This window comes from Amblyraja radiata, chromosome 25 (genome assembly GCF_010909765.2).
Source record: "Amblyraja radiata isolate CabotCenter1 chromosome 25, sAmbRad1.1.pri, whole genome shotgun sequence".
NCBI lineage: Eukaryota > Metazoa > Chordata > Chondrichthyes > Rajiformes > Rajidae > Amblyraja > Amblyraja radiata.
In genome coordinates this window covers 995786-1017420 of record NC_045980.1, presented here as the reverse complement: position 1 = coordinate 1017420, position 21635 = coordinate 995786, and the positions used below count along the sequence as shown (strand labels likewise).

The 21635-nt window shown below is 43.0% G+C and overlaps 1 protein-coding gene across 2 annotated transcripts in view; it reads right to left on the bottom strand.

Moving 5' to 3' along the window:
• The window catches only part of susd2 (sushi domain containing 2), a 144610-nt gene extending 123670 nt beyond the window's left edge, over positions 1-20940 (bottom strand). Inside the window, exons 1-2 of one of the 2 annotated variants that reach the window (XM_033043090.1) lie at positions 20751-20940; positions 6085-6315 (exon numbers count right to left, since the gene is read on the bottom strand). In XM_033043090.1, coding sequence (XP_032898981.1) covers positions 6085-6184 — 100 coding nt within the window. In that variant the 5' untranslated portion in view covers positions 6185-6315; positions 20751-20940. Of the gene's footprint in view, positions 1-6084; positions 6316-20680 lie in introns of both variants that reach the window. The other variant, XM_033043089.1, reaches the window with a different exon arrangement.
• Positions 20941-21635: the final 695 nt, after the last annotated feature.

The following is a 21635-nucleotide window of genomic DNA, read 5'->3' as shown; positions in this document are numbered from 1 at the left end:
TAGTCCACATTACAAGTGGAACAACTGCAGAGGTTCAATGATCCTGCTCCTGCCAGCTGTTTTTCACTACAGTAATCCAATATGTCTTCACCGCAATCCCACCGCAAGATGCATTGAGAACAATTTGCTTCTTCCTTGAACAGAGGCCCAATCAGACTCCTCCATCACCATTCTCCTTTGACTGATTGTTCTCACGTTGAACAATTTTGTCATTAACGCTACTCCTGTTGTCCATTGGTTCAAACTATGCTTGTCACTTTGGAAATAAGTGGCTCAGTCTGTTTCAGCTCCAGGCAAGCTATCCTCCCTAAGTACACAAAAATGTGGGAGAAACTCAGCGGGTGCAGCAGCATCTATGGAGCGAAGGAAATAGGCAACGTTTCGGGCCGAAACCCTTCTTCAGACTGAAGAAGGGTTTCGGCCCGAAACGCTGCCTATTTCCTTCGCTCCATAGATGCTGCTGCACCCGCTGAGTTTCTCCAGCATTTTTGTGTACCTTCGATTTTCCAGCATCTGCAGTTCCTTCTTAAACAAGCTATCCTCCCTCACTTTCAGTAGTAAGGAAGATAAATGCAATGTTAGCAATTATTTCTAGAATATTAAAACAGGGATGGAATGTTAATTTGGAGTATTGTGAGCAGTTTTGGGCCCAATATCTGGGATGAGCTGGCATTGGAGAGGGTTGGTGAGGCATTGGAAAGGGTCTAGATGATGTTTCGAGAATTATCCCAGAGATAATTTGGTTAACATATGATGAGCGGTTGATGACACTGGGCCTGTACTCGCTGGAGTACAGAAGGATGAGATGGAAACTTCATTGAAACTTACCGAATAGTGAAAGGCTTTAGTTTAATTTAGAGCTACATGCGGTAACAGGCCCTTCGGTCCTAGACTCTCCCATTAGTTGAAACTGTGGAATTCATAGCCCACAGAGTCCGCATCAACCAGAGAACCCCGCACATTAACACTATCCTACACACACTAGAGACAATTTACACATACACCAAGCCAATTTACCTACATACATGTATGTCTTTGGAGTGTGGGACGAAACCAAAGATCTCGGAGAAAACCCACAGGGAGAATGTACAAACTCCGTACAAACTCCATACAAATTGCACCTGTAGTCGGGACCCGGGTCTCTGGTGCTGCAAACGCTGTAAGGCAACAACACTACTGCTGCGCCACCGTGCCGTCCCTTGGATAGAGTGGATGTGGAGAGAGTATTTCCACTAGTGGGAGAGTCCAGGACCAAAGGTTACAGCCTCAGAATAATAGACAATAGACAATAGACAATAGGTACACGAGTAGGCCATTCGGCCCTTCGAGCCAGCACCGCCATTCAATGTGATCATGGCTGATCATCCACAATCAGTACCCCATTCCTGCCTTTTCCACATATCCCCTGACTCCGCTATCTTTAAGAGCCCTATCTAGCTCTCTCTTGAAAGTATCCAGAGAACCTGCCTCCACCGCCCTCTGAGGCAGAGAATTCCACAGACTCACAACTCTCTCTGTGAGAAAGTGTTTCCTCATCTCCGTTCTAAATGGCTTACCCCTTATTCTTAAACTGTGGTCCCTGATTCTGGACTCCGCCAACACCGGGAACATGTTTCCTGCCTCTAGCATGTCCAAACCATTAGTAATGTTATATGTTTCAATAAGCATGTCTCATCCGTCTAAATTCTAGAGTATACAAGCTCAGCAGCTCCATTCTCTCAGCATATGACAGTCCCGCCATCCCGGGAATTAACCTTGTAAACCTACGCTGCACTCCCTCAATAGCAAGAATGTCCTTCCTCAAATTTTGAGACCAAAACTGCACACAATAATCCAGGTGTGATCTCACTAGGGCCCTGTACAACTGCAGAAATATTTATTTGCTCCTATACTCAAATCCTCTTGTTATGAAGGCCAACATGCCATTCACTTTCTTCACTGCCTGCTGTACTTGCATGCTTACTTTCATTGACTAATGAACAAGGACCCCCAGATCCCTTTGTACATCCCCTTTTCCCAACAACACCATTTAGATAATAATCTGCCTTCCTGTTTTTGCTACCAAAGTGGATAACTTCACATTTATCCACATTAAACTGCATCTGACATACATCTGCCCACTCACCCAACCTGTCCAAGTCACCCTGGATCCTCATAGCATCCTCCTCACAGTTCAAACAGCCAACCAGCTTTGTCATCTGCAAATTTGCTAATGTTACTTGTAATCCCTTCATCTAAATCATTAATAAATATTGTAAATAGCTGCAGTCCCAGTACCGAGCCTTGCGGTATTCTACTAGTCACTGCCTGCCATTCTGAAACGGATCCATTAATCCCTACTCTTTGTTTCCTCTCTGCCTACCAATTTTCTATCCATGTCATCACTCAACCATGAATACCATGTGTCCGAATTTTGCCCACTAATCTCCTATGTGGGACTTTATTGAATGCTTTCTGAAAGTTCAGGTACACTACATCCACTGGCTAAAAGGAAGTACATTTAGAATGGAGATGATGAGGAATATTTTTAATTAGTGGGTGGTGAATTCATTGCCAAGCCATTAGGTATTTTTAAGGTGGAGATTGGCAGGTTCTTGAATAGTAAGGATGTCAAGGGTTATGGGGAGAAGGCAGGAGAATGGGGTTGAAAGTGAAAGATAGATCAGCCATGATTGAATGGTGGAGTTTTAGTTTGTTTTGTTTATTGTCACGTGTACCGAGGTACAGCGATGGGCCAAATGGCCTACTACTGCCCCTATGACATGAACATGAACATTGTTTTCATTTTAGTGGTAACTAAGCTGACCCTTCTTGTTCTCATACAGGACTCAGACATTTCATCACCTTTGCTGCCAATTTGCACGCTGACCTCACTGCCACTTGGACTATCTTTGATTGCCCTTCTTTAGTTCCATATCAAAGGAGATGTTATCTGCCAACATCCATTGCCAGCCTACAGATTCACACAAACCATCTTGTCCATATCTTCCCCATTCTACTTCCTGTGTCCATTCCCGCATGCCTGTTCTCATGATTATACCTTGCTGGTTGGCTGGTTGGGCAGTGTGGGCAAGTTGGGCCAAAGAGCCTGTTCCCACACTGTATCACTGTGACTCTATTAATGCTTCTAAGAACTCTTCCTCTCAGGTCTGGTAGGTTTATCCCTCACATCGGCCAATTCACCATCAACTGCAGACTCAGTCTGGTAGAATATCCTTCCGGACCCGGTCAACTCACCTAACCAGTCACCACCTATCTTTTGTCATTGCTGCAATAACTAGAAATGTTGTTTACCAAGCTTGTTGACAGCAAGCCAGACCTGGAATAAAACTCTCAGTCATCTCTTTCATAACTTTAACTCTGCCTGCATGGGTGAAATTCAGCTTTTCACAATTTTTCACAAGATGTGCAAACCAAAATGCATTTTTTGTCGAAGAGTGGTCTCCTTTTGTTTGTATGCACATTCCGCATTTTTCCAGCTATCGACATTTTGCCAAAGGGACAAATAATAGAGGTGAAAAAAAAAAATACATGGTGGGGAAGTATAGGAACGCCTGTTTCTTGATATCATAAACTGAGTTCTCAGCTAGCCAACTCCCTTCATTTCCCTCTTCATTCCTGTCGGACAATAACAGCGTGAAACATGCCAATGTAATTAATCATTACTATCAAAGTTTAAAATATTTCTGGTGTTCTTGGCTATGTTTCACCAGACATCATGTGGTATTATCATGATGGAATAATTAACACTCTCTCACAGAGCAGAGAACTTCTCCCATTACTGAATGAAGCATAGAAATCCACATTCAAACTGATCCTATAAGTAAATGGCCCTTTTGCTGCTGATTTTACCAGGGACCTTTACATGCTTGAAGACAGTAACTTGTCCTCTGGGAGAAAAAACAACATAATTTACATTTCCTGGTCAACTAAAGACTAATTTCACACCACGACAAGTTGTAAATCTCTGCCACCTGTTTGAGTTCATGGCTAACAATTAGGAATGCGTTGAAAGAGTCAGCTGTGGCGCCACCACTTATAACCATATAACCATATAACCATATAACAATTACAGCACGGAAACAGGCCATCTCGGCCCTACAAGTCCGCGCCGAACAATTTTTTTCCCTTAGTCCCACCTGCCTGCACTCATACCATAACCCTCCATTCCCTTCTCATCCATATGCCTATCCAATTTATTCTTAAATGATACCAACGAACCTGCCGCCACCACTTCCACTGGAAGCTCATTCCACACCGCTACCACTCTCTGAGTAAAGAAGTTCCCCCTCATGTTACCCCTAAACTTCTGTCCCTTAATTCTGTCCCTTAATAACACTTAATGACACAACAAATGAAACTCAGAGGGGCATCTTCCCTTGGAGTTGAAAGCTTACTTTTTCAAGCTCACCTCCAGGCCTCAAGGACACAATCTCAGCTCACACTCCCTGCAGTAACTGTAGACCACGCCAGAGAAGGAAGACCCTTCTCCCTTTCCTCATTCTGTTGTAAGGTCCCAGATCATAAGGTCCTAAGGAATAGGAGTATAATTAGGGCATTCGGCCCATCAAGTCTACTCCACCATTCAATCATGGCTGATCTATCTCTCCCTCCTAACCCCATTCTCCTGCCTTCTCTCCATAACCTCTGACACCTGTACTAATCAAGGTCAGGGACAATTTACAGAAGCCAACTAATGGACAAACCTGCATGTATTTGGAATATGGGAGGAAACTGGAGCACCTGGAGGAAACCTACATGGTCACAGGGAGAATGTACATACTCCGTACGGAGAGCACCCGGATCTATGGTGGTGTCAACTCTACCGCTGCACCACTTTGCCGCTATTATTTCAGATTTCCAATAGCTGAAGATATTTTTTATTTCAAACACTTCCTCCCTGGTGCACTCAAGAGTAACCTTGCTCAATACTACAGGAACCATAGTTTTGGACATTTGGTGCATGTGCTTGGCTGAGGGGCGAATGGTGACAAACGACCATGTGTGGGATGATGACTGAGCATGTCTCAGCCAGAACCCCAACCAAACAGCACCAGTGATATGGGTGAAGAAGTTAGAAAGACATTCCCCTGTTGGTATTCCTCAATCTATTGTGTGTATATGGGTATAGATAAAGTGTTATCTCCTTCCGCTAACATCAGCTAAACAGATTCTCAGAGCTGTTTATAAGAGCTTGCAAATTGGCAATAATATTTCCTTACATCCCAATATTTTTCACTTAATTGGCTGGAAGCTTTTCTAGGACATTCTTAGCTATTCCAAAATACTGTATGTACGTAAACTTTTTATTCTATCCACACCCCCCCCACACACACACACACACACACACACACACACACGCACACACACACACAGACACACACACACACACACACAGACACAACATCAGAAAAGTATCTGTAGTTGACAGACCCCATGTACATCACAACATGGAAAAAAGAAAACAGAATAAATATTATAACATTTCAATACTAGAGGGGGAAGCATTGCTTTTCAGTGAAATGGATCTGTCAATTCCTGAAACATAGACAACACGGTTATTGCTTTGCTTGTTTCTGGAGAGAAATTCAATGTTCAGACCCTGCAGAGCAAGCCAAAGATTTAGCAAGTTGAGTCTTGCAGCCAAATGGACACCAGCATGTGTTGCATCTGTCAGCGTCTCATCTGGCTCTTGGTACAGTTTTCAGAGTTCTACATAAAATAAACTTAAGGGAAAAAGAATAGCTGTGCATGAAAATAGTGTAGGAAATGTTAAATCTCTAGTGGAGAGTTGTTTGTCATGATATCCCATCCAATACTCATGGAAAGACAGAGACCTATTTCCAAAGTGTTTTGATCTCCCCCCAATTGTTGGTGCTCAGTATTGTCTTGAACACTTTGTTCTGTAAATTGTAAATCCACTTATTACACACCTTCAATTATTTTCCGATTGACACTAATAAAATTCCAATAAAACTACTGAATAAATAAATGCAAAAGGAATTTTTAAAAATCCATGTATCAAAAATGAAAAGGCAACAGGAATAATAGTATAGATATTTCCAATTATTTCTTGCAACATACCTGTTTGAACCGTGGAGCAGAGAATGAGCCCAATCACTAATAAATAAAACAGCTGTGTCTTGTGTCTCTCGCCTTTGGCCATGCTGAGGTGTTGTTTCATTTCAGTTTCACAAACAAGTCATGAGATCGTGTCAGTTAATATCTTCAGAAATGCTTGCAGAGATCATAAGGGAGAAAACATTCACTCTGATGACCAGGAGAGGAAATGGAATCATCCACTGCTTGGAATACCTAGAGTTTAAACATAACCAAGTAAGTGAACAATGAAACTGAAGGATCATTTATTGAACCTAATTTAGTTTCAAAGGTCAGTGCTTACTGATGCTGTACACATTGTATCACTGCCCCTATCCTCACCTTGTGTGTACTGACCTATGATGTGCTTCATGCCGTCCAATGTAGACTGTAAAGTATTATTGAATATAATAAGTCTGATTCTGACTGTGTTTATTGCAGGTGCAATGCACAAGTCTGCACTGATCCCACAAGCTGCCCCGCCTCCCTATCATTATCTTTCAAACTTTCGTTTTTTAAATGTTGAAGGGCTCATTACCATGACTTTAAAAAAATTAAATCTGAAGTTTATAAAACTTTCATTTTTACTCCAGAATGTCCCAAAACACTTTACAACCAGTGATGAGCAGAAGCAATGAACTCATTGGAGTTATAGAAATAGAAACATAGAAAATAGGTGCAGGAGTAGGCCAGTCGGCCCTTTGATCCTGCACCGCCATTCAATATGATCATGGCTGATCATCCAAATCAATATCCCATACCTGCCTTCTCTCCATACCCCCTGATCATTTTAGCCACAAGGGCCACATCTAACTCCCTCTTATATCTAGCCAATGAACTGGCCTCAACTACCTTCTGTGGCAGAGAATTCCAGAGATTCACCACTCTCTGTGTGAAAAATGTTTTTCTCATCTCGGTCCTAAAAGATTTCCCCCTTATCCCTAAACTGTGACCCCTTGTTCTGGACTTCCCCAACATCGGGAATAATCTTCCTGCATCTAGCCTGTCCAACCCCTTCAGAGTTTTGTACGTTTCTATAAGATCCCCCCTCAATCTTCTAAATTCTAGCATGTACAAGCCGAGTCTATCCAGTCTTTCTTCATATGAAAGTCCTGACATCCCAGGAATCAGTCTGGTGAACCTTCTCTGTACTCCCTCTATTGCAAGAATGTCTTTCCTCAGATTAGGAGACCAAAACTGTACGCAATACTCCAGGTGTGGTCTCACCAAGACCCTGTACAACTGCAGTAGAACCTCCCTGCTTTTATACTCAAATCCTTTTGCGATGAATGCTAACATACCATTCGCTTTCTTCACTGCCTGGAGCACCTGCATGCCTACTTTCAATGACTGGTGTACCATGACACCCAGGTCTCGTTGCATCTCCCCTTTTCATAATCGGCCACCATTCAGATAATAGTCTACGTTCCTGTTTTTGCCACCAAAATAGGATACATAGGAAGAATGGACATTGAACAGTTCAGAAGATAGACACAAAATCCTGGAGTAACTCAGCGGGTCAAGCAGCACCTCTCGAGAAAAGGAATAGGTGATGTTTTGGAACGAGACCATTCTTCAGACTGAGAGTCAGGGAAGAGGGAAACTAGAGATATGAAAAGGTACAGAACCAATCAAGAAAGGTGGAGCCCACAATGGTCCATTGTTGGATGTGAAAGAGGTGATAGTGAAGGGACACAAACAGCGAAACTAGCAGGGTGTCTAGGGTGGGGGAGGGGCAGAGACAGAGGGAATGCAAAGGTTACTTGAAATGAAAGAAATCAAGGATCATGCCGCTGGGTTGAAAGCTAACCAAGCGAAATATGAGGTGTGTGTGGCCTCTTCGGCCCACCTGACAATTCTGACAATGATGCCAATCTAACTAATCCCATCTCCCTGCACATTGTCCATATCCCTCTATTCCTACCCTCTTTACGCATCGGTGTAAAAATCTCCTATATGTTGCTATCATTTCTGCTTTTACTGCTTCCCTTGGAAGTGAATTCCAGTCTTCTATCATGCTCTTTGTAAAATACCTTCCCCACACATATCTTACATTAGTTTTTATAGTTAAAGGATTTCCATTATAAAGCGGGAGAAAAAAATCAAATTGGACAGTATGTAGAAAATGACTGATTGAAAGCATGTTGCCCTTTGTATTCTAACAGGGACCCAGTTCAGCTGTAATAAGAGAAAATGTTGGAAATACTCAGCAAGTCAGACAGTAACTGTGGAAGGTCAATCAGGTAGGAGATTCGAGACATAGAGGCATAGGATTAAGATGAGAGGGGAAAGGGTTAATAGGAAAGGGTTAACTTGGTTGGCATGGACAAGCTGAGCTGAAATTTTATATGCCTGCATATAATCCATATCCCCCTATTTCCTCGATATCTACATGCCTGTACAAAAGTATTGCAAATACCACCATCATATCTGTCCCAACCATCAGCTCCGGCAACACATTCCAGGCACTTGCCACACTCTGTGTAAAAAAAACTTGCCGCACACACCCCTTAAAAACCTCCGCCCTTTCATCTAAAAACTATGCCCTCTGTTATTTGAATTTTCCATCCTGGGAAAACGGTTCTGACTGTCTACCCCATCTATGCCCCTCATAATTATATATACCTCTATCAGATCTCATCCATATTCACTCGTCCAGGCTTAGAGTCATAGAGTCATTCAGTAATACAGTGTGGAAACAGGCCCTTTGGCCCAACTTGCCCACTCCGGCCAACATGTCCCAGCTACACCAGTCCCACCTGCCAGTATTTGGTCCATATCCCTCCAAACCTGTCCTATTCACGTACCTGTCTAACTGCTTCATAGAACATAAACAATACAGTGCAGGAACAGGCCTTTCGACCCACAATATTTGTACCGATAATGTACAGAATTGGTCACCTTGTTACTGGAAAAATTGTGTTAAGCTGAAAATGGCGTAGAGATGATTTGCAAGGATATTGTCAGGTCGTGAGGGCCTGGCCTATTGGGAAAGGTTGAGCAGGCGAGAACTTGATTCCTTAGAGCATAGGAGGATGAAAGGTGATCTTATAGCGGATAGGTTTAGTGGGATATGAGCCAATTGCAGGAATGTTGCAGTCTAGATGGGGAATGTTGGTCGGCATGGGAAAATTGGGCCGAAGGGCCTGTTTCCATGCTGTTTTTCTTTATGGCTATGACTCTAAGATGCCCAGTCAAACGGATCTCATCTGCCTGTACATGATCCATATCTCTCTATTCCTTGCATTTTCATGTGCCCAAAAGCCTCTTAAATGCCACAATCATGCTTGCCTCCACTACCACCTCTACAAGGCGTTCCAGGCCCCCACCAATCTGTGCAAAATAACTTACCTCACACATCTCCATTAAACTTTCCTCCTATCGCTTAATCACTATGCTCTCTGGTGTTGGACATTCTCAGCCTGGGAAAAATGTTCTGACTGCCTTTCATAATTTTGTCAAAGTTTGTCATCAACTTCCAGCATTCAATAGAAAACAATCCAAGTCTATCCAACCTCTCCTTGTAGCTGAAAGCCTCTAATGCAGGCATCATTCAGGTAAACCTCCTCTGCACCCTCTACATCCTTCCTTTAATGAGGCGATCAGAACTGCACACAGAAGTGGGGTCAAACCAAAGCCTTAGAGCTGATTCTTATACTCATTGCCCCTAGCCATGAAGTTAAGCATACCGTACGCCTTCTTTACCATCCTGTATATAGCATTTGCCCTGTTTACCTCCCTATCTACTGTTGCTGTCACCTTTGCTTTGAACTTGGATTCCAAGGTCTCTCTGCACATCAATGCTTTAGGGTCTTGCAATCATCTGTGTACTCTCCCCTTACATTCAACCTCACATTTGTTCAGAGTCAATTCCATCTGCCATTTCTGCAGCTGATCTAAATTCTGCTGTATTTTCTGACAGCCTTCCTCACTGTCTGCCACTGCTCCATATTTGGTGTCATGTACAAACCTTCTCACCAACCTATTTATATTTACCTCCACGTCATTTATATAAATCATGAACATTGATCACAGATTTCCAACCAGAATATCTTCCTTCCATCCCGACCTTCTGTCTTCTCTGAATCAACCAGTTCTGAATCCATACGGCCAAGCCACTGTGAAACCCATGCACCTTAATCTTCAGGATCAGACAACTATGAGGGACTTTATCAAAAGACTTAATAAAATCCATGTGTATAATATCCACCAACCTACCTTCATCGATCTCCTTTGTTACCTCCTCAAAAAACTAAATCAAGTTAGTTAGTGAGACACAACAGTTAGTTAGTGCGACTTACAAAGCCATGCTGGCTATCCCTAATTAGCCCATTCTCTTCCAAATGGGAGTAAATCCTGTCCTGGAGAAACTCCCCAAGTTTCCCTACCACTGGCGTGAGGCTCACCAGCCTAGTTTCCTGGATTCTCTCTACTTTCCAGCATAAACAAGGGAACAATATTAGCCACTCTTCAGTCCTCTAGGACCTCACTTGTGGCTCGAGACAAAACAAATACCCTTGTTGTGTCTTCCTCAATAACATGGGATAGATCCCATCAGGTTCTGGTGACATCCACCTTAACGCTCTTCATGAGCCTCAGCACCACCTCCTTCTCCATCTCACCCTGCCCCAGCAGATCTGTATTCTCCACATTTATGTGCTGTCCTCCAGCTCCTTCTCCACACTGCATACAGAAGCAAAACACTTGCTTAACACCTCACCTACGTACCCCCCCTCTGAGCTTAGATACCCTCCTCTATCCTTGAGAGGACCTACCTTGTCCCTGGTCACCTTCTTGTTTTTAATCATATGTATAAAAGGCCTTGGGATATTCCTTAATCTGGCTCCACACTTTATATTCCTCATAAGCAGTGTCTGATGCCACTTTCTTACACCTTCCTTTTGCTTCCTGACCTAGTTTACATTCTGGTAAACCTCCTCCTTAACCTTTCAAAGCCGCCATATCCTTCCTGCAATGGGGCAACCAGAATTGCACGCAATACTCCAAATGCAGCTGAACCAAAGTCCTATCAAGCTGCACGATGATTTCTTGACTCTTATACCTCAATGCCCCGACCAATGTAGGCAAGCATACCACTATATCTGCTTATATTGCCACTTTCAGGGAGTTATCACTTGCATCTCTTCCCTGCTTGCAGGTGGGACTAGCGTAGCTGGGACATGTGTGCCAATGTGGGCAAGTTGGGCCAAAGGGCCTGTGTCCACACTCTATGACTATGACAGATAATTCCAATGATTCACAACCCTCTGAGAGAAGAATTTCTCCTCACTTCCATCTGACATGAGCAATCTTTTATTCTGAAACATTTCTAGTGCTGAATCAACATTCTATCATCACCCTTACTTGTTTTAATAAGTTTATCTCACACTATGCAAAACTCCAATGAGTATTTGCCGAACCTACTCAAAATCTCAATGCAGATCAATCCTTCATCTCTGGAATAACCTAATGAAGCTTCACTGCGCTGTTCCCAATGCAAGCATATTCTTCCTTAAAGCTCTATCCTCTGGTATTTGATTTTGATTGTAACTGTGTGCTCAATCTATGCCTCTCATAACTTCATATATATTTCTATCTGATCTCCCCGCAACCTCTGGCATTCCACAAAAAACACCCCAAGTCAGTCCAACCTCTCCCTATAGCTAATACCCCCTAATCCAGGAATAATTCTGATAAACCTCCTCTACACCCTTTCAAAAGCCTCCACATCCTTCCTGTAATGGGGCGACCAGAACTGCACACAACTCTACAAATGCGGCCAAACCAAATCCTAACTAGCTGCATCATGACTCCCTGACTTTTATTCCCAATGCCAAGACCTATGAAAACAAGCAGACCATATGCCTTCTTTACCATTCTGTCTATTTGCGTTGCCACTTTTGGTGAGTTATTAACTTGCACTCCAAGATCCCTCTGTATATCAATGCTGTTCAGGGTGATTCCATTAATTGTATATGTTCCCCTTACATTTGGCCTCCCAAAATGTGACACCTCACACTTGCTCCGATTAAACTCCATCTGCAATTTCTCCACCCATGTCTGTATGTGATCCATTTCCTGTTGTATACTCACACAGCCCTCCTCACAGTCCACAACCCCATCAATTTTGGTGTCATCAGGTTGACATTAGAAAAAAGGCCAAAATTCCACAGCCTCCCGGTTTACTTTCTGTACCTGGACGCTATTTTAATTGTTTTGTGCTCTAGCAATCTCAGATCCTTGTGTACTAAATGTTGGTGTCATAGAGTCATACCGCACAGAGGCAGGCCTTTTGCCCAACTTGTCCCTGCCAACTGTGATGCCCCATCGAAGCTTGGCCAATTTGCCCACATTTGACCCATATCCTTCTGATCCTTTCCAAGTACCTCTCCGAGTGTCTTTTAAATGTTGTTATAGAACCTGTTATATACTACCTCATCTGGCAGCTTGCTCCAGAAACCCACCACATTCTGAGTTAAAAAGTTGCCCCTCAGGTACCTATTAAATCTTGACAATTATAATCTTAAATTATAATTTGCTTTTTCATTCTTCCTATTGTCTCTCATTTTACCCTAATTCCCATCTTTTTCCCTATTCACTTAACCTATCTCAATCGTATGTAGGCTTTGTCGACTCACCTCAGAATATACTAAACCAGCTTTTGTTATATCATTGACACATTTGGCTAGAGTTCATCAGCTCACGCAACTAAGTTATCGACACGGATAACTTGAGGCCCCAGCATTGACTCCTATGTTACATCATGAGTGACCAAATCCCAATCCAAAACTGATCCATTTATCAATCAACAGTAAGTATAAAAACCTAATGCCATCCTGAACATGAAGTGATTGTGTTTTCTTTCCCGAATGGCCTGTTTGTGCTTGTGAGGCCTTGTTTCTGTTTTAGAGTCAGCCGGAACAGTATTGAGTCTGCGTTGACCATCAAACACTTTTTTATATTAAACACATTAATTATAATTACAACATTCCCAGCAACTCCCCCAGATTCTAGCACTCACCTGCGCACCAGAAGCAACTTAAAATGCCCAGTGAATCTGCTAACTGACACCTCTTTAAAGTGTGGGTGAAACTGGTGCATCGAGAGAAAGCCCACGTGGTCACAGAGAAAGCATTTCAGGTCAACCAGCTGAGCCACAGTGCTGCCCTCAGTTTGACCTCCAGCAGTGGTAAAAACCTCTCTCTCGTCACTCTTTTCAAAATTTCAAACGTACAAATCACCTCCTTTCTCTTCCCTATTTCTAGATTTATCCACATGTTCAAGATATTGGTTATTAATGGTTCTTTTGACCAGCGAAAAATATTGCCCACTGGCATGTTCTGAGATCTTTCTTGCAGCAGAGATTATATATCAGTAACTTACTGCGAATCAGATGACAAGAAATTCCTTTTCTAACCACATCTGGAGTATTGTGTGCAGTTTTGGTCTCCTAATTTGAGGAAGGACATCCTTGTGATTGAGGCAGTGCAGCGTAGGTTCATGAGGTTAATCCCCAGGATGGCGGGACTGTCATATGAGTAACGATTGGCAAGACTGGGCTTGTATTCACTGGAATTTTGGATGAGGTGGGGATCTGATAGAAACGTATAAAATTATAAAAGGACTGGACAGGCTAGATGCAGGAAAAATGTTCCCAATGATGGGGGAGTCCAGAACCAGGGGCCACAGTCTAAAAATAAAGGGGAGGCCATTAAAAACTGAGATGAGAAAAAGCTTTTTCACCCAGAGAGTTGTGAATTTGTGGAATTCTCGGCAACAAAAGGCAGTAGAGACCAATTCACGGTATGTTTCTAATAATCTCTCTAGGAGCTACGAGCTGGCAAGCAGAGAAACAGAAGAATAGATCGGAAGAATGTGGAGCTGAAGGGACGGTGCAGAGGGTGTGCCTTAGGTTCCCGAAACATTGGATGGTATTCTGGGAAAGGTGGGACCAGTACCAGCGGGACGGGTTGCACCTGAACTGAAATGCTGAATGGTTTATTGATGCTACTAGTGAGGTTTACACAGGACAATGGAGCTCAGAAGTTCAGAGTTATGGACATGTTCACATAGAGAAAAGAAGTTAGTAAGTAAAGTTGGCAAAACAGGAGTGTAAATACACATGAGAGGAATGCAAAGATACATTGCATATAGTTTAATGCAAGAAGTCTATAGATATGTTCAAAGCTTTTATTAACACATGGGACTGCAATATTGTTGCCTTTGCTGAGACTGGTTGAACGACAGGTAGGACTGGCAACTCAGTTTCCCAGGGTATAAGATTTTTAGGTGAAATAAAGAGGGAAGTAAAAGATAATGTTGCATTGCAATGTCAATAACAGAATGTGTTACTTCAGTGTTTAATTTAGTTTAGAGATATAGCACGGAAACAGGCCCTTCAGCCCACCGAGTCTACACCGACCAGTGATCCCCCCACATTAACATTACCCGACACACGCTAAGTACAATTATACCAAGCCAATTAACCTATAACCTGTGCATCTTTGGAATGTTGAGGGAGAATATCATAGAGGTCTCCACAAATAGTCATACAGGTAGACAATAGGAACAAAAAGAGTACGTCACTTCTAGTGGTATATTTTGGTGTGGTGGCTAAGAATCAACATGAGAGAGAGGAACAGATATGTAGGGAGATTTCAGAAAGATTCAATAAAAAGTTATTATTCTGGGGGATTTCAATATCCCAAATCTATATTACTAAAAGTCTGAGCTTGACCGCTTTTGGACCTCTGTGCTGCGATTTCCGAGGGAACGCCGCCACCTACGGCAGTCATTTCTGGCCACCTCGCTCAGAGCCCCCCTCCGCCATACGGGTGCGGATTTTTCCCATCGATGACAAATCAGAGAGATATTAATGGGTTTTTTAAAATAACCATTCTTTCTGCTGCCCCTGCTGGAGGGAGGGGGAGGGACTAAAAAACCAGGAAGTGGTGTGCCTCACTCAGTCTCTGCAAGATGGATGAAGCCAAGGGTCATATCTCTCTGAGCTCTGAATAACACTGAACGAATGTCTACACAGCTGTGAGTCCCCTTAATGTGATTTGAAAATGAAAATATGGTTTGTTTGAAATAAAAAGGCACTGCTTGCAAATGGTTGTTTGGGTGCTTTGGCTTGAAGTTGAAAGGCACTACTTACTGCAAATGGTGGCTTAGGTGCTTTGGCTTGAAGTTGAAAGGCACTAACTGCAAATGGTGACTTGGGAGCTTTGGTTTAAAGTTGAAAGGCACTACTTACTGCAAATGGTGGCTTGGGAGCTTTGGCTTGAAGTTGAAAGGCACTAATTACTGCAAATGATGGCTTGGGTGCTTTGGCTTGAAGTTGAAAGCACTACCTACTGTAAATGGTGGCTTGGGAGCTTTGGCTTGAAGTTGAAAGGCACTACTTATAGCAAATGGTGGCTTGGGTGCTTTGGCTTGAAGTTGAAAGGCACTACTTACTGCAAATGGTGGCGTGGGTTTATTGACTTGAAGTTGAAAGGCACTACTTACTGCAAATGGTGGCATGAGGTTGAAAGGCACTACTTACTGCAAATGGTGGCTTGGGTGCTTTGGCTTGAAGTAGAAATGCACTACTTACTGCAAATGGTGGCTTGGGTGCTTCGGCTTTAAGTTGAAAGGCACTACTTACGGCAAATGGTGGCTTGGGAGCTTTGGTTTGAAGACGAAAGGCACTACTTACTGCAAATGGTGGCTTGGGAGCTTTGGCTTGAAATTGAAAGGCACTACTTACTGCAAATGGTGGCTTGGGTGCTTTGGCTTGAAGTTGAAAGGCACTACTTACTGCAAATAATAGCTTAGGTGCTTCGGCTTTAAGTTGAAAGGTACTACTTACTGCAAATGGTGGCTTGGGTGCTTTGGCTTGAAGTAGAAATGCACTACTTACTGCAAATGGTGGCTTGGGTACTTTGGCTTGAAGTTGAAAGGCACTACTTACTGCAAATGGTGGCTTGGGTGCTTTGGCTTGAAGTTGAAAGTCACTACTTACTGCAAATGGTGGCTTGGGTGCTTTGCTTGAAGTTGAAAGGCACTACTTAATGCAAATGGTGGCTTGGGTGCTTTGGCTTGAAGTTGAAAGGCATTTTTTACTGCAAATGGTGGCTTGGATGCTGTGGCTTGAAGTTGAAAGGCACTACTTACTGCAAATGGTGGCATGGAGTTGAAAGGCACTACTTACTGCAAATGGTGGCTTGGGAGCTTTGGTTTGAAGTTGAAAGGCCACCTCGCTCAGAGCCCCCCTCAGCCTTACGGGTGCGGAGGATTTTTCCCATTGATGACAAATCAGAGAGATATTAATGTTTTTAAAAATTCACCATTCTCTCTGCTGCCCCTGCTGGAGGGAGGGGGAGGGACTATAAAACCAGGAAGTGGTGTGCCTCACTCAATCTCTTCAAGATGGATGAAGCCTAGGGTCACATCGCTCTGAGCTCTGAATAACACTGAACAAATGTCTACACAGCTGTGAGTCCCCTTAATGTGGTTTGAAAATGAAAATATGGTTTATTTGAAGTAAAAAGGCACTGCCTGCATATGGTTGTTTGTGTGTTTTGACTTGAAGTTGAAAGGAACTACTGACTGCAAATGGTGGCTTAAGTGTTTTGGCTTGACGTTGAAAGGCACTACTTACTGCAAATGGTGGAGTGGGTGTATTGACTTGAAGTTGAAAGGCACGACTTACTGCAAATGGTGGCTTGATGTTGAAAGGCACTACTTACTATAAATGGTGGCTTGGGTGCTTTGGCTTGTAGTTGAAAGGCACTACTTACTGCAAATGTTGGCTTGGGAGCTTTGGTTTGAAGTTGAAAGGCACTACTTACTGCAAATGGTGGCTTGGGAGCTTTGGCTTGAAATTGAAAGGCACTACGTACTGCAAATGGTGGCTTGGGTGTTTTGCTTGAGGTTGAAAGGCACTACTTACAGCAAATGGTGGCTTGGGTGCATTGGCTTGAAGTTGAAAGGCACTACTTACAGCAAATGGTGGCTTGGGTGCATTGGCTTGAAGTTGAAAGGCACTACTTACTGCAAATGGTGGCATGAAGTTGAAAGGCACTACTTACTGCAAATGGTGGCTTGGGTGCTTTGGCTTGAAGTTGAAAGGCACTACTTATTGCAAATGGTGGCTTGGGTGTTTTGGCTTGAAGTTGAAAGGCACTACTTACTGCAAATTGTGGCTTGGTGCTTTGGCTTGAAGTTGAAAGGCACTACTTACTGCAAATTGTGGCATGAAGTTGAAAGGCACTACTTACTGCAAATGGTAGCTTGGGTGCTTTGGCTTGTAGTTGAAAGGCACTACTTACTGCAAATGTTGGCTTGGGAGCTTTGATTTGAAGTTGAAAGGAACTACTTACTGCAAATGGTGGTTTGGGTGCTTTGGCTTGAAGTTGAAAGGCACTACTTGCTGCAAATAGTGGCTTGGGTGCTTTGGCTTGAAGTTGAAAGGCACTACTTACTGCAAATTGTGGCTTCGGTGCTATGGCTTGAAGTTGAAAGGCACTACTTACTGCAAATGGTGGCTTGGGTGCTTTGGCTTGAAGTTGAAAGGCACTACTTACTGCAAATGGTGGCTTGGGTGCTTTGTCTTGAAGTTAAAAGGCACTACTGCAAATGCACTTACTTCCTGTTTGCACTGTATATTGATTTTAGATAAAACGCTACCACTTACGCCTGTGATTTTTGGCCATTTTACTCAGTCCCCTCTCTGCTGAGCAGGTGCAGAGAATTCTTCCCATCAATGAAAAATATAAGTGTTATTAGTGTTTAAAAAATGTTGAGAATCTCGCTCCTGTCAATCACGGCATGAAAGCCACACCTTTTCCGGTGGGAGGGGGAGGGGTTATAACACCTGGAAGTGTGGGTGTGGCTTAGTCTCTGCATGATGGGGGAGGGAGAGGTCACAACTCTGTCTGAGCTGTGAATCAACTGAACACACTGAATGTCTACTGAACTGTGAGTTTGGTGTTTTGTGTGGTTTTATGGTGGTTTCACCCTGCATGAAATGGTATGAAGCTGCATTTGAATTTGTTGGCCTTGCACCCTGCTTGAAGTGGAATGAAACTGCACTTGAATTTGGCAGCCTTGCACCCTGCTGAAAGTGGTATGAAACTGCACTTGAATTTGGTGGCCTTGGATCCAGCTTGAAGTGGTATGAAACTGCGCTTGAATTCGGTGGCCTTGCATCCTGCTTGAAGTGGTTGGAAACTGCACTTGAATTCGGTGGCCTTGCACCCTGCTTGAAGTGGTAGGAAACTGCACTTGAATTTGGTGGCCTTGCACCCTGCTCATAGTGGTAAGAAACTGCACTTGAATTTGGTGGCCTTGCACCCTGCTTGAAATGGTAGGAACATGGATTTGAATTTAGTGGCCTTGCATACTGCTTGAAATGGAATTTCAAGGAATAGTCATGAGTCAACTGCCAGACCACCAGCCGTGAGTGAGCTGCCAGCAGATCAGGCTTGAGGGACTGAGCTGCCACCCCAAGAACCCATACCAGCACTCCAGAAAGCCCCCCCACTGGCCACCAATATTGGAATTGGTGGAGAGGTGGAATATTGCGTCGGGGGACCAGCCCTCCCATGTGAACATGGGACCCAACAGGTCCCACTTAGTCTAGTATTAAATGGAATTGCCTAAGTGTAAAACGCTCAGAGGGGGAGGCATCCTTGAGGTGTATCCAGAAGAGGTTCGTCAACGTGTAGAACATCTAGAACAGTACAACCCAAGAACAACCCCTTGGCCCGCAATGTCTAAGCTGAACATGATGCCATGACCATCTCATAATCCGTATCTATATGCTGCACATAAGCTGCACTATAGTACAAGGAGGAGCAAGGAGGTCCTACTGTAGTTGATCTTCGGTTTCCTCTCACACTCCAAAGATGTACAGGATTGTAGGTTAATTGGCTTGGTATAAGTGTAAATTGTCACTAGTGTGTGTAGGAGAGTGTTAGTGTGGGGGGTTTTGCTGGTTGGTGTAGACTCAGTGGGCCAAAGGGCCTGTTTCCATGCTGTATCTTTAAACTAAACTAAAGCCTGTTTTCCCTGGAGCAGGAAAGGTTAAGATGAGACATGATTGAGATATGTAAAATTGAGGTGTATAGATAGAGTTGACTGCAGGAAGCTTTTTCCCATACACAGTAAGAGGGAGATAAAATGGAGGACGCGGATTTACAGATGTACGAAATACAGTGAAGGAGCCGTCAGTGAAGGAGTCGTGTCTTGTGTGCTATGCAAGCCAATCATACCACACGGGTATATCAGGTTGTGCAAAAGGGAAAGTCAAGTTACCAGTGTTACAGATATTTTTTTTAATTTAACATATTAATCTCTTTAGCAAATCTAACCTGCATTAAAACAAAATCCCTTGGCAATAATTACCCAATTAATATTATTGTTTCCATTGAATCAGTAAACTTTAAGTATGAAATTGAATAAATAAAGATATTAATTTTGTGTAATTAAATTTGAGAACTAAAATCACTTTTGCGGAGTTTTGGACAGGAAATATTTTTGGGTTGTGATCCTTCTGAAAATGTTGTGACCCAAAACATCATCAGTTCAATTTCCTCCACGAATGCTACCTGACCCACTGAGTTTCCCCAGCCGTTAGGTTTTTGCCTGTGATTCTAGCATCTGCAGTCAATTGAGTCGTCACAAAGCCTTAAAATCTTTATGTGGGCTTCAGTTTGTTTAACTGGGTACAGAAAAGGACGGGCAGAGCAACATCACTGAAGGTTTACTCTGTAAGCTGCAGGGTGCATAGATACATAGATACATAGATACATAGATACATAGATACATAGATACATAGATACATAGAAACATAGAAAATAGGTGCAGGAGCAGGCCATTCGGCCCTTCGAGCCTGCACCACCATTCAATATGATCATGGCTGATCATCCAACTCAGTATCCTGTACCTGCCTTCTCTCCACACCCCCTGATCCCTTTAGCCACAAGGGCCACGTCTAACACCCTCTTAAATATAGCCAATGAACTGGCCTCAACTACCCTCTGTGGCAGAGAATTCCAGAGATTCACCACTCTCTGTGTGAAGAATGTTTTTCTCATCTCGGTCCTAAAAGATTTCCCCCTTATCCTTAAACTGTGACCCCTTGTCCTGGACTTCCCCAACATCGGGAACAATCTTCCTGCATCTAGCCTGTCCAACCCCTTAAGAATTTTGTAAGTTTCTATAAGATCCCCCCTCAATCTTCTAAATTCTAGCAAGCATATATTATGATTAGAACAAATTACATATATCTGTTCATCCCAAGGAAAATGGTTTAAAAATCTGTGCCCAGTGTCATACTTGTTTTAGATGTGGGCTGTCACACTATACTGTAACTGACTCCTGTTCTAATTCAAGTGTCCCAAGTCATATGGCCGCAAGTTACATTCATTCTCCATAGTGACCATATAATGCAATTTCTGCACTCATCTTCAAAATCTGCACACAAGGTTTATATAGGTCAATAACTTCAGTACTTTTAGAATGCAGGCAGTTGAAACATATAGCTCATGAAAAGTATGGGAAAATAATTGAAGTGCATGCAGATATAACTTACATTTGCTAACAAGCTGGAGACTTTACATGCTGACTCGAGATGCCGCTACTGGTATCATACGTGTACTTACAGCAGAGTATATCATGCCACCCTTTGGGCAGTGAACTGTTAAAGTAACTCACAGTGCAGCAGAGGCTCTTTAGAGAAGGATGACCTCACAAAATCAAACATCAAAGTCACTGGCTATTCACATTTCTCACACCAGCACCATTTTGAACTCCAGACGAGGATTGTAACTCTAGCTCTGAAAATTATTTTTGGAAAGAGGAATGGCACCTTGCCACGTTGAGTTCCTCACCAATATCTGGGACCATTATGTTCATATTATTCACTTATGAAGACCCATCTTCCACACAGAGCAACTTCTTTCCATTCAGCTCCTTTTCAAACACTACATTTGAGTCTGGCTTTGCATTCCAGATCCTCGTCACAAACTGGATAAAAAAATCTTCCTTGTGACTCCTTTGATTTATTTGCTAATCACCTTTTATCTGCCACATAATGTCAGCTACACACATACTCCTGTCTCACACTTCACAACACACAAACTCCAGCATCAGGATATTATAAATACATTCTTCAACTTCACGCATTCACTACTACAGACTCCATTTCGCACTCTCACTCACATCAACTCCCACTGAACCAAGAACTCCAATCTCATAGTACTTAAGCACTCTGTGTAAACTGTACCCAGGAACCTCATGTGCTTAGTTAGACAACCTTAATTAGAATTGGCAACAATGCTTCCTCCACGATAACCATCAAGGCTGCGTGCCTGCGTACTTTTAAAGAAAGGCGGGAGAGAGAAAACAGGGAATTATTGACCAGTTAGCCTGACCGGTGGTGGGGAAGATGCTGGAGTCAATCATAAAAGATGAAATAGCGGCACATTTGGATAGCAGTAACAGGATCGGTCCGAGTCAGCATGGATGTACGATGCGGAAATCATGCT